Here is a 26,823-nt window from a genome sequence, read left to right on the forward strand (position 1 = left end):
TTTTTGTTATCACCATCAGTTAATAAGTATTTGACTACCCAGAGTCAAATGTCCAACAATGACATTATAATGGGCACTGTGGTATGCAAGGCTAAATAAATGCTGTCAACAAACTGTGTGATTTTGTAATGAAATAGAGCTTCACATTAGATTACAATCCTCATAAAATTGTCACCATCCATTCTGAAAGTGATTCTGAATACACCTTTCCTCCCACCGAACTCTTCTGCAGCTTTCACACACCTGAAATTTGGGCCAAATGGTCACAAGAATAACAAACCTCTGTAAAAATCAATTTCTCGTATTATTTTTTCTTCTCTATTGAGGTTGACTGTGAAGTGGTTCATGTTTTCATAACCATGCTCTATTTTCTCCATTTGAAATGCCTTCGATGCTTCAGACATTCTGCAACAAAGACAGTGTGCCACTTATTGTCACTGTTCACAGTTTGATAGCCTTGGGTAAAAATGGAAAATATGCATTTTTCTATAAAATGAAAATTACTTACTTTTGTAACAGGGTTTTGGCATTCTGTGAAAGCAAACAAAAGACAAGCCTACTTCAATTCTTTCAGCAAAGACAGTGTTGAGACTTCATTCTTTCCTTTGCTGACTGAAAATTTCATGGCTTAGTTTTAAATGTCATAAGTAACAGCTCCTTTATACCAGAATCCTCTTACATTTAAGCAATGTCATGGGCCCTTAAGTATATGCTCATGAAATTGTTTAAATGGGTGGAAAATAAGCACATAATGGACTTATATTTTAGTTGGTAAATAGATCAGAATGACGTATATATAAAATAACAAAAATATGATGAAAATTACTTCTCCAATACCTACCTGTTTGGTTAGTTTCCTCTGGTGTTAAAAAGGAGACTTACCTGCAAAAATACTGCCATTTCTGGCTCATCCATGAACTGAATTCCTGACTCCACCAACTTTGATACATTTTCCAAGTGATCAGAGTACTTTTTGATCAGAGCACGGACATGTTCCAGTTTCTCCCCTTGGGTTCGGGTAATGACTTGTGTCATCTCATTCTTCCTCTCCTCCAGGATGCCATACAGGTAATCAAACTTCTCACAAAGTTCCTGTTTCTGTTTTTTGCAGCATTCCTGTTAGTTGGGTTAGCTAATGTTAGAAAATGTTTGAAAGAATGTCTATTTGGAAAAATTACCTGGACATTTGGGAAATAAGAAAATTTATTTATGTAGGATTTTTTTTTTCTTTTCCTTTAAGCTGTCACTTACTTATAGATTCCCATTATGTTGATACCTTGAAAACCCCACTTTTATCAAATTTGATACTTGGACAATCAAAAATCAATTACATTGGCTAAATGGATCAATGAGTTTTCAATCTTCTGTTCTTTGTAAATGGAGAATGTCATATAAATTAAGACAGGTTTTGTTTCAAATTATATATTGGTTATATAGCTTATAGTTTTATATTTTGTTTTGGAATGAGTGTGTGCATTTGTGTATGTGTATATGCTAGAAAAAAACAAAACAAAACTATGGTACTTCCTGGCTTGTGCTCTCAGTCTCTCTCTGCTCCACCTATACTGCTACTATTTTAGTTCCAGCCCTCCCATGTAGATTCTGAAGCTTCCAATGGCCTCTGCATCTGGGATACCCTCTTCAAGCCAACTAATACTGCTGCTAGCAAATTTGTTTTTCTGGGTACAGTGCTTTTTCTCTGTTATGACTCCCCATTGCCTAAAGAAGAACATTTTAACTTTACAACGGGTTTTCAACCCCCTTCATGACCTGGTTCTAGCTTTCCTTCACAATACTTTACTCTTCTCCATCAGATATCATGCCTGTGTCCAGCAAAATTGAATCACTCACTTTCTTTGTTCATGTTCTGTCTCTGTTTAGAATGATTCTCCCCAATTCACAGTTGTAAATGCTAAGCAATCTTGAAGACTTGTTGAAATACCACTTCTTCCATGAAGCTCTCCTTGATCTCTGGCTGAATGTCACCTTTTAATTTTCTGAAATGCCATAATAGTTATCATTTATGGCATATACTTGTATCCATCAGGTGCTGTATTTATCCAATACAGTCTAAGAGAGAGAAATACTGAATCTGGCCTTGGATTCCTAGAGAGAAATGCTGTATGGGAAGTGAGCCTTGTCCATTTGCACTGTGTGTCTAAAGCATCTCCGTCACCATCCAGCTCCCTTTACTCTGAGTCCATGTTTAAATCATAATTAACTTTCCAGTTGGCCTGGTCATTGGCCTTTTGGTTTTTCAAGCTCCAGTAAGCTTGATGTGTGTGTATGCCTGTCGCCCTGGACCTGGCCATCTCTGGGTCCAGGGCCTTTATAGCTGAGAGCAGATTTTGAGCCATGATAACCCAACCTAGAATTCCTGCCTGGTGGGTGCTTCCTGAATCCAGCCAATTTATTTCTGACATCTCTGACCTTTGTATGACCCTTATTACCTGTTCTTTCATTTTAGTAAACATTGTTCTCTTTGATATCACATATTACTTTCTTCCTTTATATGAGTTCCTTAAATATCTAAACTATAGGATCTGGGTCTGCCTAAGACACATACCACCTTGGAGAACAGATCTGTTGACTAGATTTTTAAAAATCATGTTTCATTTCCGCTCAACTTCTCTACTATTTTCAGACTAAGAGGACTAAAAGAATGACCTTAAGCAAATTGCTTATTATGAAGATACTCCATAAATGTGCAAGTAATATATCCATCACTCCACTGCCTCCATTGGATAATAGTCAGTTCTCATTACATTTCTAACCAGTTACAATACATGAAGGAGATCTAATGGTACCAAACCATTTTAATAGTAAGTATAATATTACTGTCATCCATTCAACTGTTCATTCATTTAACAAATAATTCTTAAGCATGGCACTGGTGTCAAGCACTGTGCAAGGCTCTGGGGACCTAACAATGAATTAAACACAGTTCCTGTTCTCAAGGAGCTCACAGTTCACTAAATGAGAAAGACTATGGGCCAATAATGTAATGTCATATAATCTAGTAGGCTGAATAATTGAAATATGTTAAAGATTTATACCAGGTTTTTTAGAAGCATAGAGCTAATGCCTTAACCCATCCCTTTGTGTGGATGGGGGACATCTGTGGGGAACAGAACCAGGGATGGTGGTGCTAGCTCAGAAAAAGTTCTTTAGAGGAAGTGGTGCCCAAATTTGGCCATAAAGGATGAATAGGAATAGAGGAGGTACAGCGGGGAATAAAAATGTGTGGAGCCTTGGCAGTTGTCAAAGTAATAAGGACTAGGGCCCACACAGCATGTCCAGATGTGGAAATTGCTGGGATTACCAAATTTCCATCCATTTCCAGCTGGTAGCTTGAGATTTAGACTACGTATTATGCAGCCTAGGCACTGAAGCCTGTTAGTAGATTCCCAATCAAACTTTCTTTTTTTGTATTACGTTCTGTCCTAAGCTTACAAGCAACCAGGTGTCTACTGCATTTCTGAAATATGCCTTTGAGGTTCAGCTGCTCTACTGTTTACTGTGAACATATGATGGTTTCTAGCTTATTTTTTTTAAATGAATTGTGACCCTGGCGGGTGTGGCTCAGTTGGTTGGAGTGTTGTCCCCTACACCAGAAGGTTGTGAGTATAATTCCTGGTTAGGGCACATGCCTGGGTTGCTGGTTTGGTTCCCAGTCTGGTCATGAATGAGAGGCAACCAATTGATGTTTCTCATATCAATGTTACTCTCTCCCCATCCCTCTCTTCTCTTCTTTCTAAAATGAATAAGCATGTCCTCAGGTGAGGATAAAAAATAAAATAAACCAAAGTAAAATTAATTCTGTAGTTAAAACATTTATAATAATGAGTATTATATTAAGATGTGATACTGGCAGGATGTCTTTCTTTTATAAAAGTTTTCTCTTATTGATTTAATATGTGTGAGAACATTTAAGTTCATGAAAGCCAAATCCTTTTCAGTGAGACTAATGTGAAGTCATGTGTCATGGCTAGTGTATTCACTCAAGCCAAAGATTAGATCTCTTATTTAGGCCATATAATTTTGTTTAGTGGCTTAAATGAAATACCAAGCATTTTATTTCTGGTTTTTCAATGATTTTTACTACACTGAATTTTGATAAAATCACTGTCATTTTTATAGCAACTATCATTTGCTTATACTTCACAGTTTAAGAACTGCTACCCCATGAATGGTATATTTTTAATTATTATTATTTATTATTATTATCATCACCATCATCGTCATATGACTGTATACTTTGTAAAGCATTTACTATATTACTTGGCACATAGTAGGCACTATATATGTTTTCATTAATTTAGATCCAATTTTCCTTAATTTGATTTAATCAGTTGTGGAATTTTAAAGTTGCATGGAATATCAGAAGTAATTGCTACAAACCAATCATTTTACTCACATAGACACTAAAATCCAACAGAATTAAGTCACTTTCTCAAGCTAGTCTATCATTTACTGTTGGTGCCTGGCCTAGAGCCAAGGTCTCTGAACTCCTGGGTCATTGCTACTCCTCTATACCCAGCTGAGACATACTTCAAAGTAGCTTGAAGAAAATTTTTATGTGGACTGCTAATCAACTGAATATGTGCCCTTTAACAGCTCTAGCTGCAGGTAGGTTCTTAATGATAAGAAATATCAGTTGTTTCAGAATTATATTCATTAATTCATTCCTTAAACAAAATTCACTAAGTGCTTACTATGTACCAAGCATTATAAAATCTAAAATCCTACCATAATTTTTCAGTGTTCAGGAAAACAGCAGAAAAATTATATTTTCTAATATCTAAAGAAAACCTCACTTCTTATTTTTCTTGTTTAATGTGTGCCTTCAATTTAATTCTATGCAAAATATGGTAAGAGTTAGATCTGTTTCTGAAATAGAAAAAATACATGCTATTTCTTCAAATTATAAAATTGGTACTTAGAAATTAACTGAAGATGTTCAGGTTAATCTAATTCATATTCAAGTGAAATTGAAATTCTCTATTTTTCTTATTTATTTATTTATTTATTTATTTCAGAGAGAGGGAGGGAGAGAGAGAAAGAGAGAATGAGAGAGAGAGAGAGAGAGAGAGAGAGAGAGAGAGAAATATCAATTTGTATTTCCAATTATTTATGCATTCACTGGTTGATTCTCATATGCTCCCTGACTAGGGATTGAATCCACAACCTGGATATACCTGGGTGATGCTGTAACCACTTAACTACCTGGCGAGGGCCAAATGCTTCAATTTTTGCATACTCTCTGAGGTAGAAGCAACACAAAGAGATTAATACGGGCACCTTCAATCTTTCTTAGGTACAAGGCCTTCAACGTGCTGTGAAAGCTGGTAAACAACATACACCTTAGTTTATCAACTTGCCCTTCAAGGTAATTAGTAAACAATTATATGCTATGAAAAAGAAAAAGAAAAACCAACACTCTTAGAGGCCGCCTCCCTACAGATAATGATTACTCTGAATTTCAATACCTACTGGGCTTTTTTGTAAATGTTGACCTCAAATGCTTTCAACAGTGACTTTCTAGCAACCTAAAAATGAAATGGGAAAAATGTGGACTTCTTCATTATCAAAATGTCTGCAGAGAGCACACTTTATGGGATGATTGTTATCTGCAAAACATGATGGCAGCCACATTTATTTCTTCTCTACAAAAACTTCCTTACCTCAAAAAGATTTCTCCTTGATTTTAACATAATTTTTTCCCCTATCCCATCTGCCTCCGTGGAGGCTGAACATACATTTTTATTTATTTGAGTAAAAAGGTATGTATCTTTAAGCCCAATTCCAGCCTGTATAAGTCCTCTTTCCCTCACTTCTCTGGATAGTAATTGAATCAAGATACATCTTTTTTGAACTTTCAAGTTTATTTTTTTCAAATTTCTCCATATTCTTCCTTTTGATTCTGAGGTCCCTCTGTTGTGTGTGTGTGCATGCAATCACACCTGCATGAGCATGCTTAGCAATTGAAGTTAACTTCCACCATAAATACACTAGGTGTTGGCCTCTAATCATATTCTGATACAAAGCCTCAGACTGCCACATGACCTTCCTCCTAGTTTTGACAGGACAATTGTATTTATTGGCTTCTTAGGAGAATGAAATAAAAGTTATCTGCAATACTTTAATGAAAATAAAACTTATCTCATATCTAGGGCAAACCCAATGTGGATGCAGTATACCAAAAAGTGGTAATTTATAAAGGTAAGATTATCCCACCCATAATAACATGGTAAAATGATGACAGGCAGAATACTTGTTTCTAACCAATTCCATATAATATTTAGATGAAAAGGAAAAATCAAGTAGCAATTTGGTTGTTTCCTTAGAAGTGTGTAGCGAATCTTTAATATTTATCTAAAAAACCACTTCTTAGCTGTAGCCTTCATAGAAATGTTAAAATTCACTGGCTCTAATTTTTAGCCACCTATATATTTTTGTGGAAATAAGACAAAACAATATACACAATGGCAAAGAGAAGCTTTAAATGGGAAAAAAAAAATCAACAATAGATAATTGTTATTATAAGATGACCTATTGGTAGGTAGCCTGCCAGCGAGGTACTGTCAAACTACCATTTAAAAATACATCCTCACCTAAGGATATGTTTTTTCAGATTGATTTTAGGAAGAGGAAAAGGAAAGGTAGTTGGGGGGAGAGAGCAAGAGAGAGAGACAGAGAGACAGAGAGACAGAGACAGAGAGACAGAGACAGAGAGAGAGAAACATCGTTGTTTGTGGACTGGTTGCCTCTCATATGCTCCACGACCAGGGGTCCAACCTGCAACCCAGGCATGTGCCCTGACCAGAAATCAAACCTACAACCTTTTGGTGTACAGGACAATGCTCCAACTAATTGAGCCACCTGGCCAGGGCCCACCATTTTTAATGGCTAGACTTTCAGTGACTCACTTTTTCCCCAGGCACTTATTGCTGTCTGAAATGATCTTGTTATTTATTGTTTTATTATCTATCTCCCCTAGATAATAAAATCTTCCTGAAAAGCAGGAACCTTCTGTGTTTAGTGTATCACTGTTTTTTTTTTCAGCATTGTGTGTATAGAATATGGCACATAATGCTCACATAAGAAATATAGTTTGAAAAAAAAAGAAATATAGTTTGAATGATTGGATGAATGAATGAAACACGACTTGTATCTAGGAATAGTTAACTCTCACTCAAAAGTTGCTATTTTGTTCTTTTGTTCCAAAGAAACAGGTATTTAACTGGGTACCCCAAGCCTCTGCTTCATTTAATGCTCAAAAGAAAAGAACAAGAAAAAGCTATGCAACCCTCAGGAAATCATTTAACCTCAGGACATTTTTAATTTTTATCTGTACATTAAGGGATCAAAATGGATAGTTGTTAAGGTCTCTTTTTTCTCTACAGTTCCAATATTCTATAGGCTATGAAATGCCTCTTTATATATGAAATGCCTTTTTTGATTCCCAGCAAGTTTCAGAGTGGTCATCTGCAGCACTAAGATATAAATTATATGTCCCAGGCCTGCAATATCAGTCCCATGGTGAAGTGCCATGGCTGTGACAGAAAAAACCTGAGACAATTATGACCACCGCTTTTGCCATGTAAGGAGTGTGGCTTTGTGACCAAAATAGAGATGAAGATAAGCTTTTAGCCCTACCACTTGTCATTGAGCAACTGGCTCTACCCGGCCCATTCATGTCTCTACCACATTCCTCAACTTGCAACACACTTGTTTGGAGCTGCAGCTCTGGGTCTGCAAGTGTCCACCCAGCTTCACTTGAAATATAGTACTTTAAAATTCCCTTCATTAAGCCCAAAGGGATTAAAAAAAGTAGACAGTAGGTTAATAATGCTAGAGAAAGATCTATATTAAGGTAGGAAGATTTCTCCTGAGGAAATCAAACCCAACCCTTTACATGTAAAGGCCCATTACAAGCACTTGAAGAAGTCCCATGAGTGCAGACTAGGGTGAGAACCCAGGTCTCTACCAGGCTGCACTAGAAAAGAAACAGACACAGTAGAAAAATGCTGTGCCTCCAGGCACAAGGGCTGGAGTTCAGCCCTGCTCCAGCCTCTCTGGCACCTCTGTGCTATGTTCAGTGAGACAATCCTATTTAAAGGCCTTGGGTCTCAAGACTCAAACTCATGCTTTTTTTCCTACCATATTGCATCATTACCCACTTCATGTTAGGAAAATAATTATGTTATAATTTATGGAAATTCTAGTGCTTACTCCTGGAGTTATTGGCATTAGGAGTTTTCTGGACAGTCCAGATCATTTAGAAGCTCCTTGGGTAAACCCCCTGCAGGTTGAGGGCTAGGTTAGCCCATCCTGACTTGAGCCCCATTGTTCAGAAAGTCACAAGACCACAGCAAGCTGAGCAGCTGTTTAATTCATTCCCATCTACTATGGGAAGTCAGTATCTTTTCTGGAAGAGGCTCTGCCTCTGTTGGTTACCAATATTTTCAGTTTCCACAAAGCCTCTTATGTAAAGATAGAGCTTCCATTCATTCTCAGTTATTCCCTCTGCAGGGAATTGCTTCACCCGACCATCATAATTGACCAAGACCCTGACACGCTTATTCTAAAACCACTTAAAATACGCTCCAGGTGCTCCAGTGGTTTAAATGACCATTAACATCATCAGAATAAGTGTTCTCTTTCTAAGATGATACAAGGTGATACTTATTTTCCCCCCCAAGTACACAGCTTTTATTGCATCTTTAAAATTACACAAATAAATGTGAGGAACATCGCAAATAAGTGTGAGGAATCATTTGGCATATTGCTGTTTCTCTAGCTGGACAACTTCGATCTTATTCATCAGCCTACTGAACTGTTCCTTTTCCATAAACATAGATACCATCTAAAAATTTTCTGATATCCTTGTTTTTAACTGTTGAGGCTTGCTGAATCAAAGCAGCTGAATTTGATACAAGTTCAATGTCATTTCCATCCATAATCAACTCATCTTTCTGGGCCTGAGATACTGAACAAGCAACACCTGACCTCATCTGCACCCTGAGGATGTATTTTTTGCCCAAGAAATTCCTGATTTCCACAGGAGAACCATTCTCCTGAATAACAATGTTGATGGGGAAGTGCGCGTATAGACCTTATCTTGTAACGGAAGCCCAGCATAACACCTTTGATCATGTTCTGTACATGACTGCAGATGGTGCAAACTGTGGCCAGTTCCTTTCTGTTCCCCCACCATTTGTCAACCCAGAGCCTCTTCTTTTTCTTTCCAGGGAGACTGAGTTCTACATTGATATGGTTGAAGTCCCTCTGCAGGGTGCCTCTGGGGCCCTTCACAATAACTGTATGACCCTTCAGAGTGATGTTGACATTTTCTGGGATGTTGACAGTCTGATTGCTGAGAATGGTCTTCATCCTCTCAGTGGAAGTGGCAAAGAGCACAAGGTGATACTTATTAAGCCCCTGGCATATGCCTCTTACCCCAATTTAGTCATCACAACAACATTGTGAAGAAGTTACTATCTTTTAAGCACATATTATATTGCCTTTAGAATATGGTCTTAAACATTAGGGCATGTTATTAAAATAATTGTTATTATAGCCATGCTTCCTATTTGTAACTGCATGGACAATGTCTCAAAGCTGTTTGGGTAAAATTAATGTTTTGGAAATATAGTGGTTTGTTCTTGCTGCAAAATCATTGGAGAATTTTATTAAAGTTTTCATTTTTTTCACATATTGTAAATGCTCAAGATGAAATATTTATTATTCAATTTGTTGCTGTTTCCCCTAAACAGACATCCATACAAAACAAGATCATTTCTAGTCTACCTGCCCAGCTGCCTCAGGAGGGCCAATACTAATAGTCTGTTCTCTTGGGGTCCAGCAACATAGAATTAGTGACATTTACAAAGACTATAAGAGGGAGGTTATGTTTTCTAGGGATGAAGAATGAAAGTCAAGCACATTTTTCTGGAAACAGAGAGCTCTGAAGCAGTACACTCCACTACCAACCCCCTCCAGCAGCCCTCCTCCTCAGTCCCAGCCTGTCCCAGACCAGCTCTGAGCCTGGAAAGGCAAGGGCAGCCCCAGACCATGGTGGGCTCTGCTGGAACAGCCCAGAAGGCCTTCCAATGCCCTGCAATCCAGAGCTCTGGGAATGCCCCAGGCTGAGTCACATTCAGCCAGGATGGCTAGATGGATTAAAGCCCCCTTCATCTTCCACCAGACCACAGCAACCAAGGAAAATGCCACTCCCTTTCTGACATAGTTCAAACTGCCCTTTTGTGACTATAGTCCTTCTCAATGCCACTTTCACCATCAATGTGAACTCACAGAAACTGGATACATTATTTTTAAAGGATAACAAGGAGTCCACAGTGTGATTTCCCCTAAACCCAGCAGCTGTCCAGTGCCAGTCCTAGGCCAGGTGCCTGCCCAGGCCAGCCCTGCAAGACGTTGCATGATTAAGGACAAAATTAGACATGGACAGGGAATGGACACTTGACCACGGGCAGGTGTCAGGCCCCTCATAGGGAGAGGTGAAGTAATTAGAGAATGATAGAGCCCACCCCAGGGGCTATTCCATTTCCCATCCCTCAGGGGTTCCTCGCCAATCAGAAAGGAGAACTCTTTAGCAACAGTTCCCAACCCCTGGTCGGCAGCCACCAAAGGCTTCTCAGAGCATGTCTCCAGGCAGGTGGTGAGCAGAGCCAGAAAGAGAAACAACAACCTCAGGCAGAACAGGGGACACAGGAGCTCTGTGACCCTAATCCTGGGTACAGAATTCACCTGCTTGGCAAGGTAGGACCATTTCACTCTTAGCCGAGGGCCCAGTGTGCCTCATTAGCTGTCTTCCAGACTGGCAGGAAGTGAGCCTCTGGTGCTTTGCCTGCTGATAAGGCCCCACCTCTCCAGAACAGACCTTTAGTGATTACAGGTATGCACAGTGTGGCCATTTTATGGCAGTGTCTCTGTCCTCAGGGCCTTTTCAAATGGGGGATATTGGCATCAAGTAGGGACCATAGAATCAGAGACCTCTGTGGTGCTCTGAGCTGATCCCTGCATTTCCAGATGAGCCACCTAAACTGACCTGAAAGAACTGTGCTTATCTGAATCACATTCATTCATTCCTAATTTCTGTTATTGGGTGTTCAAAATGTAAGGCTCATGTTAGAAAAATGTGGAATGCAGGAATATATAAAAAAAGCATTGAAAATCACCCGTGGCCCCACTATTCACTGTCCTTAACTTTTTGATTTCTGGAGTTTTTTTCCCCCTGTGAATGTATATGGGGTTATTTATGAATATATACCTTCCATACTGTTGTATATACTGCTTTTTCCATTTATTTCTGTAAGGTAAAATCCCAGAAGTGAAATAAACAGGTAAAAGGGATGGACGCTTTCAAGACTCCTACCAATTTGCAGTCTCATCTTGAAGCCTTGCAGGCAGCAGTTACACACCCTCCTCTAGTAAACCATGAGAGTACTTATAAAAGTGCATTATGTTTGATGAAGTAACTGCAGAGGTAATAATCCTGATGGTCACTGCCAAGAAATTCTTCCTGACATCTGCACTAAATATATTCTGCTGACTTAACTTCAAACCTGTTTCTTCTGGTCTTGTTCTCAGTGGACGAAAAAAAAACAGCTGCTTCCTATTGCACCCCTGAGCCTCCAGGAACAAAACGGGTCCTCAAATCTCTCGGCACCCTCTCAGTGTACCCTGGCCCGGATAGAGCCAAGTTGTTTGCATTTGCCCAAGGCCAACTGTGACTCACGGGACTTCTCTCCTGTATGTGTTCCCCAGGCTAACAGCCCCTGACAGAAGTCCTATCCCAATGAGAGAAGTCTCTGATCAAGGCCAGACCATAGATGAGTATAGATTACCTCACTGGCCTACTAGTCACACACTCCAATTTATACACTCAAGACTCAATGTGCTACCACACTGGAGTGCTGCTTCATGGCTTAATGATTGGGTTGTATCTGGCCTTTCCTGTAAATAAGTAAAAAGAAAAGTTTATATTGTCTACTTTGCAATCTCTTTGAGCTTTTCACCAAGAGAAAACTTTTCTTCTATAAATGGATCCCAGACTTATCACAGATTTTAATAGGAATATGAGTGTGGAGAAGAGAGGAGACTGACTTTAATTATGTGTAAATCTATAATGAGATGATTATGGCCAATGTCTTAAAGTTGTCATTTAGGAAATGGCCTCTGGCTTTTGATAGAATGTGCCTTCCTAATGATAAAATAATAAGAATAGGGCACTTACCTTATGCCATGCACCATGCTAAGCATTTTGCTTATGCTTATTTAATTTCTCACAGTAACTATAAAGTAGGTACTATGATTACCTCACTTAAACAGATGTTAAAACTGAAAGATTAAATATACATGTGACTAGATCTTAAAAACATAACGAAAGAGAAATACAATTCAATGCTATTGATAAAATTAAAAGACATGCATACAATACAGTAGACATTTTATAAGAATGCAGGTAAATGGAACATTAAACATGTTAGAGTGGTTATTTTCAAAGAAGAGAACAGGAGTGCAAAATGGGGATTAAAGGAAATTAACAAATAACAAGAGGGACCTTGCCCACAGATATGAAGACAATAAGCCATGAATTGAGCAGCACAGAGCCTCAATTCTATGCACCTGAAGTCCAACTAAAAAACAAATTACCCCAGAACTTACAGCAGGGAAGGAGGAATAAAGGGCTCCAGGGTACAGAGCCAGAGACCCAGATCTCTGACACCTGCCCCTCCTTAGCATGGTTTAACTAATCTCTGAATCTTCAAGTCTTAAAAAGATATCTGCTACAGAGCTAAAACTTTTTAGGCTTCAGCATTTTGCCTTCAGCAATTACACAGTTTGTAGCTGACCCTGAGAAAAAGTGGATTCCCCATGTTTTTTACATGCCAAACCTAAGTCTGAGCTAAATAGCCAGTCATTCATCCATTTGTTCATCAAGTTTTCATTTAGTGTTTATTATATGCCAGGGTCTGGGCCAGGAAGAGCAAAGAGAGTTGAATGAACCAAAATTCAGGCCTCCATGAGCTCCCAACCACTGACTCATGTTGTAACCACGGTCAGGCAGATATTACTCCTCCTGCTGGCCCTTTGCAGCCCCACAGTCAGAGTACAGATAGACAGCTCAAACCTGCACGTGAATTCCTAATACACTAACTAGCATTTTTTAAGACCATTTGGATTTCCACAAAGAAATTGTGCTATAAAAGCAGACAACACTCATTTTCATTATTGGGAATTATTTTTCTTGTAGCTAATCTTTCAGAATGGGTTGACCAAGAAAGAGCAACACATGTAACAAAACCCTAGTAAATGTGGTGAAATATGCCTTGTTGACCCAACTGGTAACTTCTCTTCCTGTACCAGGAGGTGAATATTTTAGAGACATACCAGGAAGAAGGTCATTCTATAAAGAGAGCTTGAAATGTTGAAAGGGGGATTTCTAGTGTGGTATTTAGGAAGCCACACCCCCAGGAGTTCAGGCTTGGTTTATACTCCTGCGGAGCCTTGGCTTACCTCAATAGTTTTACAGGTATCCTCCAGTTGGCTGATCAGTCCCTGGATCCGATCGTTGTTTCCCACAAGGACAGCAATGCCATCACTGAGCTCAGACTAATGAAGAGAAAAAAGGGGCGCAAAATCTTAGGGGTTTTCTAGTCAACACTGATTGTGGATTGATCATAGTATTGTCCTCATGGGTTCCTTATCTAGGATCCATAAAACCATAAGGAGTAACAATGGGGCTTGGGAGGTTTATGAACCTCCTAACCTTGTAAATAAAATTCTGTATGGTTGAGTATAGAAATGCATTTGTGTGGAAGAGGTTTCAGATTTTTCATCAAATTCTTAACTGACTGTGACCCTGCTAAAAACATTAAAAATGCTCCATTATAGGCCATAGATAGAATAGCATGCTCAAGCTAAAGAATTCTAAGTATTGTTTATAAATTGAATGGAGTCCAATACATGACATCATGGACCCAAAATAAATTATTTGCTGAGTGCAGCTGAGGATCAGTTTTACTAGGGAAAGGTATATAGTCAATACTCATTCATTCACTCACTTATACTTATTTACTTATACTTATTCAACATATACTTATCCACCTTCTACGTGTTAGGTGTACATACACTCACATAGTAGACTAAGTCACTACAAACTTGAAACTACTAATATTCAGCTGTTTCTAGGGGAAATTTCTCTCAGACTCTTGACACAAAGTGATTCCATTGTTTGTACTTACTCCCTTCTCAAGGCTGTCCTATGGAGCACCAGGGGACACAGAATGGAGGACCTGCGTGGTCCATCTCTGCATTTAACTTCTCTGTGCTGTTGGGCAAAGTGTGTAATCTAATTTTCTCACACATTAAGTGACAAGAGCAGTGATTGTAAAACAGTTTAGAACTGCAGAATCCTTTCTTCAAATGGAAGAAATAGATGAGAGTGAAGCTGCTTTGGTCACACAGGAGTGGGGCAGAAGTCCTGCTGTCTGTCCTTCTGTCCATCCCACAGGAGTCTCCAGGGCTCTGAGGGAAGCAGTGTGAAACTGGTACTATTCAGTTCTAGCACACTAACACTTGGGGGCAGGGACAGAACGAAAGAAGGAATAAATTATAAGGGGATTGAAAAATATATGTTGTATCAATAGATGTCTTACTGAATTCTGCTTCTTTAGCAGTTAGTGCTCACTGGTGAGAACCGGTGTTGCCCAAAAGTTTGGCTTCCAAATTTGATGCCAAGTCTGATCCTCACAGTGAAACACTGATGAAATGCGGAATCTATGATTCTAACAGAAAGAAGCAGAGATGTAGAGCTGCTTAAATTCTAGGTGCCTAGAGTGGCTGCACATATTTGAGCACAGGACTCTGTTTATTTGGATCAAATGGATAAGTTCCTACTTGTCCATGAGTGAAACCATACTGGCAGGTTAGTGATAAGCTGAGGGAGATGCTGCATTTGGTCAGAATGAACGAGGGAACTGAGCCTGGAGGCCCTGGGGTGGGGGCACTCAGAAGAGGCCTTTTATCTACTGGCCTGGGGCAAAAGGCTGGGGGGTTGGGTGCAGGGAGAGGTTCACCTAGCCTTGAGGGCCAGCACAAGGCACTGTTTTAAAATTGTTCTTTAACAAAATTCTATTCATTGTATCTCTCCCCCTCTAGAGTGAGGAAGACAAATTGGGTGGGTGGGTGGCGATAGGGGGTGAGAGGAAACTTTTGTTGGTTAATGAGGAAAAATACTCTGACTGGAATGAAAATTTATCCTTTTCTTATCTCTAGTTTGAACTTCAGATAATGCTTGAAAAGTTTGAGCTCAGAGTCCTACAGCGCTGCTCATCTTCAGCAACCTGTAACGGGCTCAAGGACAGCGACCCTTCCCCAACAATCTCCTTCTTGACCCTCTGCATCCCTTCCCTCTCTGGCCTTCCAGACCACCCTCCAGAGAATCAACCGTGTGGCCACATGCCTATGGTCTCAAGGCCTTGTGTCCCCAGGCGGCTTGGGTGTCCCTCTTCGGTAGCAGGGAGCCAATCACAGGGGCACTGGAAGGGGGCTGCAGAGGAGGGACTGGAGGCACTCTGTTACCTTCTGCCTCTGGAACACGTGAGTGAGGGGAGCCACCTGGCAGTCCTTGTGCGCCCCAAAGATCTTGCACAGAGAGCAGGTGGGCACCTCGCAGTTTAGACAGTAGATGTTGATGTGCTCCTCTTCATGCTCCTCGCACCTGGGCTGCTCTGACTTCTTCTCTGGTCTGGGAGGAGGTAGCAGAAAAATGCCTCAGCTCCCATTGAGGCAGATCCCAGATGGGTAATTAGCATTGCAAACCCCAGCTAGCCCTCAGTCAAGGGCAACTTCGTTCCAGAGGCTCCCAGAGCCATCCACATTCAGTTTCCCTGCAAGTGTAGCAGAAGCACACTGACAAACCTCTAATAACCAGCGTAGGGTGGGGATGAGGGGCTGAAGACTCTGATCTGCAGTATTTGCCAACCTTGGTGGTGTGAATATTCTGAACAGGGCAGATTTCAAGTTACTGAAGGTTCCAAAACCAGCTAGTGGAATTCCTGGAAGTTAGGAGCGTGCTCTAGCACTGTCCTCACAGCCCACTAGTTTCTCAAGAGAACTGCCATTCACCCAGAAAATTGAATCTAAATAACTTCCTGAGGACTTGGCAGTGGTTAAGAGTGGGTAGTATGTGCTCAGTGAAAGTGAACAATTATACTGAATAGCAATAAGAAAAATGCAGAATTCTGTTCTGGAACATGGTGGACTTTGGAAATGCAAAGCTTGCAAATAATCCCCAAGTTTTAGTTTTCCCAGGGAGTCAGCACTAACCAAAACTTTTTCCAGCAGCACCAGATAATAATGGAGCATTGCATTTGTATGTGCTAGTGAGACAATAAACAAGCGATGAAGAACTGAAACCACGGGGGTGGTGGGGGGTTGGGGGGAGCGGACAAGTCATTGCTACTAAAGGATAACCTGTTAGCTGTGGAATCACCTGTAGCAGCCCAAGTTCACAGTACGTGTATATTCCCCTAACCATCAGCATGGCATATGTGTCATGATCAAGATCAGATAAACACCAAGTTGTGTGCTTCAGGCTTCCTCTGGACAGCATGGTAGGAGGTGTGGATGTAGCCTATTCATACAAAAATCTGGAATTTGTATGTATCTTATATAAAGACTGAGGCTGCTAATAGTTTTCAGAGGTATTTGAAAAATTTAAATACCAGTCCAGAACCTTGCCTCATATTCCCAACATATGGTTATTTAGAAGCATCTCAGATTTGGAACTGAATTCTTTTTTTTTAGTTGTTATCAAAATCTACTTTTTAAAACTGCATGTTTTTATGGGCCATGAAATCAATTTAGGAGGCCATGATCAGCATTGTTAAAATAAGATAGAATAGCCAATACTGTGGACTCCATGTAGTAAGGGTCAAGTATTGGTACATGAAACTTTTGTTTCAGTTGTACGTATACATGTACATAGAAATATATAGATATATACCTGAAACAAAAGTATATATTTCATTATATCTATTATCTATATACATCCATGTATGTAATGGCTACTGGATCACCGTGCAAAACAATACTTCCTACTATGAGACATGAATAAAAATGTTTGAAAACTACTAATATCGCTGTGTGATATAATGTAGCTGCAGACTCAGAACTCAGAGAAAGGCAGTGCTGATTTACATCTGTAAGTCATTAAATTGAAGTCGAGTGCTTAAGATTGGGAGAAACCCTGGGTCTGGTAAGGAAATTGTATGGACTGCCAGCTTCGGGATTTCAGAATCTGATTTTTATAAAAGGAAGTTTCGCTTGGTCTCATAGAAGTCTGTGACCTTCTGATCTGATTTCTGCCCTACGCCTGGAAGCTAACAGAGAAAAATAAACTCCACAACCAAGAAAGTGTATCTCCCCTCCCACGTCTGTCTGTTTCCTCCACTAGAATGTGAGCTCTAGGAGGGCAGGGGCCATGGTCTGTCTTCTGTTTTGCTCCATCCCCAGTGGCCAGAACAACACTTTGCATAGAATGGGGGCTCAGTAAATATTTATTGAATGAATGAGTGAGAACCAAATGAGAATTTGTCAGATTAATGGATAGTATTCCTCATGCTCTAACATCAAACCACTCTTTTGGAAAAGGCGTATGAAATATGGGGAAAGCCTGGGGTCACTTAGCACTCTGGCAGAAAGACCAGACAATTGCCTAAAGACTTGGGGGTTGTGTAGAGACTGGCAGTGGTGACTTGGTCTTTGGTTGGTCAAAGGCTTCTCAACGTCTAACACTTTCCCTCATGTGTTACCACCTCCTAGTAAATGTGAAGGAAGTGTCTAGAGCACAGTTACTGGAAAATGGCACAGGTGATGCTACTGTGGCTCATCTCTCCTGGGCATTTCCTGAGGCAGCCTGCATCCCCTGTGCTGTTCTGATGTCCACAGCTCTAATCACAGGCACTGTTATAGAACTCGGTTATATTCAGTATATGCAAACACTGAAGAAGTGGAAATAGCCATAGGCTCTATGTTCAGTTTTTTATTGTGATTATTTATTTTTCATAAAGCAATACAGACTGACAACTACCTCCCATGTTCCTTATTAGGTCTTTCTTTTTTAGGTGGCAACATGGGCCCAGAGGCATCTCCCACTTACAAATGAGCACATGGTGAAAACCTTTAAACAACTTAAAAGATACAACAGACTTGGGACAAATATGGCATGTAGAATAAAGATGTAAATGCCCTTTCATGATGTGAGGGTGGCTCAGCTCACAGTTGTAGTTCAGGGCTCAGAGCCAAGTGTGGCAGTGGCCTTAGCCATTTGTGCACACTAGACTCAAGGAGTCTGTAGGCTGCACTCTTTGGTCTCTGAGGTTGCTGGGGCCATCTTAGAGTTTCCTGAAGGATGGGCATCTGGTCTTGAAGAGGCAATTCAGCCAGTACCTTTAGAGTCAAACTGATCTTAAAGCTTAGTTCCAGCTCAGCCTCTCTATAAAGGGACTGTGTGGCCTTAGGCAAGTTACTTAACTTCTTTCAGGCTCAGCTTTTACTCATATCTAAAAGTTGGGCTAAGGGTCTTCAATTAAATACAGCAAAATTTAAATAAATATGCATTTATTTATTTATGTTTCCTGTTGAAATCCCACTAAAATAAGAGGACTTGTAGTACTATTTGAATGTTTAAAATTATATATATTAAAAACTCTTTATAAGGTAATAATAGTCAAACCTCACAGGATTGTTCTGAGAATTCAAAATTACACATAATTCATGTGTAAAGCACCCTTAACAGTGGTTGACACAAACTCAGCACATATTAGTTTCACTTACTATATTTTAAAATTAATTATAGTTCATAATTAATGTTAGTGAAATTAGTTTCTTCTCTCGTCATTCCCCCAAACTGTGGCTAGTTCAGCACCATACAGAATTCTAAATAAGAAAGCCAAGTTTTTCCAGACCTACAGTCTCCAGCCTTTCTGTAGAAGGTCAAACTTCACCAGCTCCTCCCCTTTCTGACCCCAACCCTAATGACTGTGGGTCAGAGCTGGGTTCATTTCCCTCTGTATATCCCAGGTTATTCCAGGGTCTGTTAATATACCATGAAGCCCAGGATTCTGGGCTGATAAGGCCCCCAGCCTCTAGGGGACAACTGGGTGTATGTCCAATCATTTGCCTGAGCCCTTTGCACAACCAAGCCCTTTGTGGTTTTGCTACCACATAAAAATGTCCCAAAGGCAAGTCTCAGATTAAGAAACAATAGCACAAGAATAATTTGATAATAACAAAACCACCCCTAGTGCATTCAGCTATGAGCTTCATTGCTGGACATTTGATTCATTGCTTTTATACAATTTGCTCACTATTTTTGGCATATGCACTGCACAGACTTTATAGTTAACTAATGTGCCTTATAATTTTATTAATGCTACAAGTTGTAACATCTCCTCTGGATTTCATAAGAATTATTGTTATTTCACATGTTTCAAGCTCTCACTATGGCAAGTAGCAAAACAGAAAATTATCGCAATAACTAGAATATGTAGAAAGGTTTATGGTGTTGCTTAATCAGCTGGCACTTTGGGGCAACCATTCTGTCCAAGGCCCTGTACTAGGCACTGAATCAGTTGTTTTATAAACTCCTTTAGAAAACTGGTTAATTTTTTAAAGAGATAGTGTATTTGCATTTTAAACTAATGAAATGTAATGAAACACAATGAAATCCAAGCATTAGCAACAATCGTACTTTCCTTCTTCTCAACAGACTTTGGGTGCAAGGGAAATAGTCAATTCCATATCTCTGCAATATATCATCAGCAATCACTTTTCTTCCCCAGTTGCATCTTTATCCTGGCACTACCTAGTTTAATTTTGAATCATAAGCAGAAACTAATAGCCCATAGTGATTACAATAATTATATGTTAGCTTTATAAAACAGCCTTCCTTTCAAGAGTGCATGGCTCTCGGATCCCTGCAGATGTTCCATAAATATGTGTATTCTCGTAAGAATCACAATGAGGTCATTTCTAGATGGTCTCAATATTGCTATCAAGCTTTGTGGACCTGCCTGACCTGTATACAATTGAAAAAGGGCTCTTCACACCATGCCTTCTGAGAATGAACTCTCACGGTGTTGTCTCTAGGAAAGGAACTCTCTAGCCAATCTAATTTGATGAGGAAGTAGCCCCGCCTTTTAAGAAAAATGATTGGAGTATATATTGCATATCAATCAGTCAACAGGTAAATGCTAATAGTGTGCAGTAAATACAATCTAGAGATAGAGATAGAAAAACATAACCTGAACTCCATCTTTTGTCCCATATCTCTAAACTATAAGTTGCTAAAGGCCATGACTATGCCTTGCTTTGTTACTCACAGAGTCAATACCATAACATATTAGAGAATTTTGTCTTTATTGTTATCATCTAGATGATTTTAAGGTGAGACTCTCTGAACTAGCAATGAAGTATTTTGGAAGATGCCATTTCTGTAATTTTCTATTAACTTTTATACTATAATTTTTCTATAAAGTTTTATATTATAATTTTATACTGTACCATAATTTTCTTGAGTTACAAAGGATCTGTGAAGTTCAGAAATGTCTATACTGCATATAATACAAACCTTGTGGTGGGACTGCATTATGCCTCTTTCAATATCACCATCTGGACTGAATTAGTATTGAGTTACTTCATTCTTAAATTGATACAAAAGCATGGTCACCAGCTCCCTTCTTTCCTCCCATGAGCAACTTCACTCCCATTGGAAAAGACTGACTTGGAAAAACATTTTACTACAAAACAATTAGTCTATGATTGCTAAAGAAGCTTCAGTGTAGTGACCCACTAAAACAACCAAACAAATAAATGAAACTTCAAATGGGTTTCATACATGAAACAGCTATACCTGGTGGACTCCTGCTTGTAGATGTCAATGATATTTTCCACCAGCAGGTTCCTCTGAAGTCCATATATCCCATGTCTGTCCAAAACCACTTCATGCCTACAGGATGGGCAGCGGAATCGTCCCCCTGATGCCATGGCGGTGCCTCCTCTTGTGGGCAAGTATGGGTTAGAGGCCTGTTCTTGCCAAGCAAGAAAAGAGGAATTGAGTAAGCCATGGGCAGCTCTTCTGAGACTTTTCTTCACTCTCTGGTACTACAAACAACATCAACTTCTACTTTAAGCTTGCCATAAGGTAATCCCTTAGGGCCTTATCAGCGAATGCCCTAAAACACAGAGCCAGTGCTCACCTATAGTCAAGTGCAATGTACCATTTTCAGCATAAGGTGATTTTTCCATTCAATGTTTTCATAACCCAAAGTTACAATCAGAAACCCCAACATGAATATCTTGGATAGTAGTTCATGTACAATTTTGAAACAGATTTCATTTAAAAAAATTATGATTCTTTTAAAAAAATTTATTTATTTATACAAATATGATTCTTAGTGTTCAGGTAAAACTAGATTTGGGAGTAAGAGGAGGCTGACAGCAAAGCACAAAGCAAATAATTAAAACTTCTTTGATTTTCTTAAAATGAATGCAGACTTTTAAAGTTTTCTGAAAGAATTCACCTCAAAGTTAAGCACTTGATTCAGAGGAATCTTCTCTGCCCCTACATTCCAAACAAACCTACCTGGAAGATATCACTGGCACATTTCCTGCACAGGTTATGCTGACAGGGGAGAATGACCACCGGCTTCGTGAACATCTCTAAGCAGATGGGACAGATGAGTTGCTTCTCCAAGTTGTCCATGGTCTGCTGCTCTTTGGAAAAAGACTTATAATTCAAAGATGCGCTCATCTCCTGGCCGTCCCCGTGTGCACTGCCAGGGAAAGGGTGCTCCAAATGGTCTCTACAAGTGTTTCCTGGAAGTAATTCCAAGGCTTGTGTGATCAAGTGTCCTTCATGTTTCTTTTGGTGGAGGACATTGTTTCAGGCCCAGGTTCAGAGTGGGAGCTGGAGCTGTTTTTAGCAGCTGGGGTCACGTGACAGAAGGCTGACTTGTCCATATAAGCCAGTGACAGGAGGACAGATTCTGACAGGTGACAGAGAACAGGATCCAACATTCCTGCTCTAGGGAGTGAAAAAAGTGAGTGGGAAAAAGGATTACAAACCCCATTTAGATGGGGTTGTGAGGAGAAGGAGGCCGAAGCAGGCAGTTGTCAACAACAAATGTGAATGTGCATGCTGTGGAGTCACTGAGCCCTGCCCTTTGTGAGTCTTCAGTAAGTACACGGTGACAGGTTTTTCCAGGACTGGGAAGATTGCACCCCAAGCACGAGTTTAACCGTATAATGAATGCCATTTCTGTCTTGAGAGTTTAGAAAGTAATCATATCATCTTAAGTGAAAATAAACAAGACATGTCTTGAAAATCATTATCCTGGCTTAACCAGGGCAATTATCTAAAAAGACTTGCTTAATACTAAATATTTCATCTTTGGAAGGCTTGTGGTATGGGACACATGCTAACTTAAACAGTGTTTTCAAGCCTTTTCACTATAAAAGTGTCTACTAAGTAAAAAAAAAAATTCAAATACAGGTGGATGATTCAGTTATTTTTTACAAGCTATGTGATAGAAGTCTAGTATGGTCTTTTCTATTTTATACTACTTTCCCTCTTCTTTAACTTTATTTCATCTTGTACCCCTATTCCCACACCTACAGACACCCTCAAACACAAAGAAAATTGGGAAATCTTTAAAAGGTGCAAAACTATCTGTAATGAGGTAGTAACTGGCACATGGCTTAGCAGACCCATTATTTCATTTTGACATATAACAGGTGACAGACATCAGTGCCATTGCCAACTGAAGCAAAAATAAAGTCCTGCTTCCATATCTGTTTCTTATCTGGTCTGAAATACCTATATCCCTTTGTGCCTCATCCTCCAAGTCGATTTTTTAAATGATAGTTTCCCTGCTGGTTTCTGATATTCTTGGTCTGCTCGTGAATCATAAACATCAATTTCAATATTTGCCAGGATTTTTCTGAAACAACTGTTTCATTAATACAAGGGGGGTGGAGACGCCCAAAACCCAGAATTTACTTATAAAAATATAAATGTTTACATGTTTAAACTTCAGTCACCTTCAAAGTACTCTCCACTTGATTCAAGGCACCTATTGATACATTTTTCCACTGCTCCAGTTTTTGAACCTGTCGATCCAGATGCCTTTTAGTGCTTTTGCCATTTTTGTTTCACCTCTTCCACATCAGCAAAACATTTCCTTTTGAGGACTTTTTTCATCTGGGGAAACAAAAAAAGTTGCTCATGGGCAACATTGGGTAAATATGGAGGGTGGGGCATGGAGGTCATGCCATTTTTGATCAAAAACTGCTGAACGCTCAGCGTGGTGTGGGCAGGCACTCTAGTAAATCCCCCATCATGAAGTGAGCAAACCATTGAAAGAGTCTTAAAAAAAATTCAGTGAAGCTGAATGCAGCCTCTCGCAACAACGCCTGCTGGTGTGCTGATACAAATGGGTTCCTAGAACACTCACCTAGCTGGGGAGGCCTGTACTACAAGGGACCTACCCTCCAAAAGGTAATTCTGGTTGTTTTTTTTTGCCCCCTACCCCCTGTATATATTATATGAAAAAATTTCAAATCAGATTAAAAATGAAAAATACATGTTTATTTTTTATGTGATGAATTTGCAGCTTTATTTCTCCTTGATTTAAAAAATCTCAAACAGTGAAGACATTTTGTTTACATATCCCTGGTGTGCACTTAATTACCAGGAGAAAGTAGGTTGGTATGACTGGTTATGTGTGGTCTTAGTGCTGTGTGTACTGAAAGCTTATTGAGATTCTAAAAATCTCCATTAACTAATAATAAGTTATATATATTCATAAACATTTCAGGGATCTTTGGAGAATTTTATTATTCCTTTCAATAGCTGTTTAGCAACTACAATGAAGAAGGAAATTGGTGAAATCTTTTTACTGCATTAATTCATTCAGTTAGCTTGGACAGTTAATTGTGTTAATTATTGCATGGGCTACCAACAGAGATAAGACATGCATATACAGAACACAGTACAAGACAACATGTTATATAGAGGTACAGAATTTCAGAGCTGGAGGGATTATGAGGGCTTCATGGATGCAGTAGCATTTGAGTTGATCCATGGAGGAACTTAGGTGGGTCATAGGTGGGGCTTCCTAGGAGAAGGCACAGAAGCAATGGCAGTGAGTACAAGAGCGCTGGGAGTGCTCAGAGTGTAGGGTGCTTTGGGCTGGAGTGCAGAGCATAGTGCTGGCTCATTGGCAAGCCATGCACACCAGGCTAAAGTTTTTTAACACAACAAATTAGGCAGTAGAAAGTCATTAAAAGTTTCTCAGAGGGCTGTTTCCATGAGAGATGTGAATTGACTAGATTAATCTCACAGTGGTGGCTGGGACAGGTAAGAGTGACAGTGACCTGGCTAAAGACCAGATGGGAGGTTGTTGTTAATAGCCTAGGTGAGAAGTCACAAACACCTGGCACTAGGCAATGACAGTGGGGAAGGAAAGGAGGAAATGGACTTTGGGTCAACTATGAAAGTAGAACTCACTGAAATGACTCAGATGCTGACTCTGAGCAATGAGCCATGATGTGGTGAGAGGCTGCACAGTGAGTCAGGAGATGGCCTATTCAGCACCAATGTCCACCTTGCTTTGTGATCTCAGGGAACTGACCTCACCTAGTTGGATTTCAGTTCTTTTATCTATAAGTGAGTATAGTTCATAACCCGATTTTGCAGAATTTATAGGGAAAAGAAAAACCCTCTGAAACAGTATTAATTTGAAATTGAGAACCCCCAATTTAATTATTTGATATAGAGTTTATCTCTATTCTCTCTTCTTTTTCCCTCTCCTCCTTCTTGCTATCTGTCTTTTATTTTTTCCTATAATTGCCCCCCAGAGGCTACACAGGAAACCAGCAAGAATCCCATAAGAATATGAGCAAAATTGATAGGTAATAATTTCCTTCTCCTCTTCATCTGCTTTTCCCCATTCCTCCATCCTCCCCACTCTCAGAGACCAGCAATCTATAGGGTGGGCATTTGAGTTGATAATGAGACATGGGTGAAGCACTATGTTCTAGAGAGGAACCAGAAAATTTTAGTCCACTCCCAAATCATTCACAGTCTGAGAGACAGGTAAAATTCCAGAACTGAACTAGAACTGAAGTCAGTTTCAAGTCGCTGGGATCTGGAGTGGACTTGGGCTTCCACAGAGACATGAAAACCAGCCTAATCTCCTGAAGTTATCCTGGACTCTATAGGAGTGGTGCACAACTCCCCTTTTCCTAACGCACACTAGGACAGGGGGTGGGAACCAATTGGTGGCAATTGGTTGGAAGTCCTGCTTGCCCCTCATACCTGAGTTCTACCAGATTGGGGCAGGAGTATGTTTAGACATTTAAGAACTGAAGCAAAACCACCACTGCTCTCACCTCTTCCAGCAGTTTCCTAATTCCTCAGCTAAATCAGAGGAAGTAAGATGGGTGCCTAAGAAACTGAGTAATTCATCAAAGAGAGGACTTACAGTCAGATAAAGGGAAGTAAAAAATAGATAGTTTGAAGCAAAGCACTAAGGCAGGGAGAGTACAGCCCTAGCAGAAGAAAAAACAAGAAGAATCTCCTTACAACAAGGACTTTGACTAATGACATCTAGAAAATACTTAACATTTTTCTTTTGTCTACATTGTCAATCTTTACAATTTAGTTGTCTATCTGGCAATAGACCACTTGGATATGTGATTTTTAAATTTTTAATGGAAAAAATTACAAAATCTAAAATTAAAGTGAAATGAACTACCTTGAAAAGTATGGACAACGGGGAGGGATATAATTGTGGGAGAAGGGATGGGCTGGGAGGGGGGAGCAATGGGGGAAAAATGGGACAACTATAATTGAATAACAAAAAAAGAAAAAAGAAAAGTACTTAACAGAAACAAACACTTTGACATTTCTTTCATTAGGCAGTTTGCAAACTTCTGACTGAAACCTTTTTTTTATCTTGATAATTATTCCTTTTCCAAATCTATTATTTATAAATTTTACTTTATTGTAACTATCTCTGAGAAAATGCTTGAAAACTAACATATTGTACTTTCCTCTGAACATTCCTTGGCCAGAAATAAACAGTGGCAGTACCAACAAGTAGCAAATATTTTAGCTAAGGCCTTCCCAGTGGCCATTTCTGAACTCCTTACCTTGGCTCCAGGTCCTCTTTGACTCCATCCTCAGCATACGCAATCCTCCCCTACCTCCCCTTCACCCCAGCCTCCTAATTTCTTTGAATTCACTCTTGCAAACCATTTCTCATGTGTTACTTTCTATTTAGATCCCAATAATGGTCATATTACCCCTAGGATAAAGATATTAATCTTCACTGTGCTTTCCTATGGCCTGACTTGGCCCTTACCTATCTCTCTGACCTAACTGTCCAATAGAAATAAGATGTTAGTGACATATGAGCCCTATATATCATTTAAAATTTCTAGTAGCTACATTGACAATTAGAAACAAATGGAATTAATTTCATTAATATATCCTATTTAACCCCCAACATATTATTATCATTTCAACATGTAACCAATATTTAAAAAAATGAACTGTCTGCAAACAGAAATAGTTTTACTTCTTGCTTTTCAATCTAGAGGGCTTCTACTTCATTTTTTCTTGCCTATTGCCCTCGCTAGAAACACCAGAATGGACAGCCTTGCTTTGTTCCTATTCTTAGGGAGAAAGCATTCATACTATTAAGTATAATATTAACTGTGTGT

General features: G+C 39.5%; 1 protein-coding gene and 1 pseudogene across 4 annotated transcripts in view; both read right to left on the reverse strand.

The window, feature by feature from the left end:
* Positions 1-22,346, reverse strand: part of TRIM55 (tripartite motif containing 55) — a 41,136-nt gene extending 18,790 nt beyond the window's left edge. Inside the window, exons 1-7 of one of the 4 annotated variants that reach the window (XM_090283621.1) lie at positions 21,680-22,340; positions 20,948-21,120; positions 15,613-15,778; positions 13,546-13,641; positions 883-1,116; positions 509-531; positions 281-405 (exon numbers count right to left, since the gene is read on the reverse strand). In XM_090283621.1, the coding sequence (XP_090139747.1) occupies positions 281-405; positions 509-531; positions 883-1,116; positions 13,546-13,641; positions 15,613-15,778; positions 20,948-21,120; positions 21,680-21,847 (985 nt within the window). In that variant the 5' untranslated portion in view covers positions 21,848-22,340. Of the gene's footprint in view, positions 1-280; positions 406-508; positions 532-882; positions 1,117-13,545; positions 13,642-15,612; positions 15,779-20,947; positions 21,121-21,679 lie in introns of all 4 variants that reach the window. The other 3 variants (XM_090283624.1, XM_090283622.1, XM_090283623.1) reach the window with 3 other exon arrangements.
* Positions 8,820-9,414, reverse strand: LOC150004315 (large ribosomal subunit protein uL6 pseudogene; annotated as a pseudogene).
* Positions 22,347-26,823: the final 4,477 nt, after the last annotated feature.

The sequence above is a fragment of the Furipterus horrens genome, unplaced genomic scaffold, assembly GCF_987537825.1.
Source record: "Furipterus horrens unplaced genomic scaffold, mFurHor1.1.pri manual_scaffold_7, whole genome shotgun sequence".
Classification (NCBI taxonomy): Eukaryota; Metazoa; Chordata; class Mammalia; order Chiroptera; family Furipteridae; genus Furipterus; species Furipterus horrens.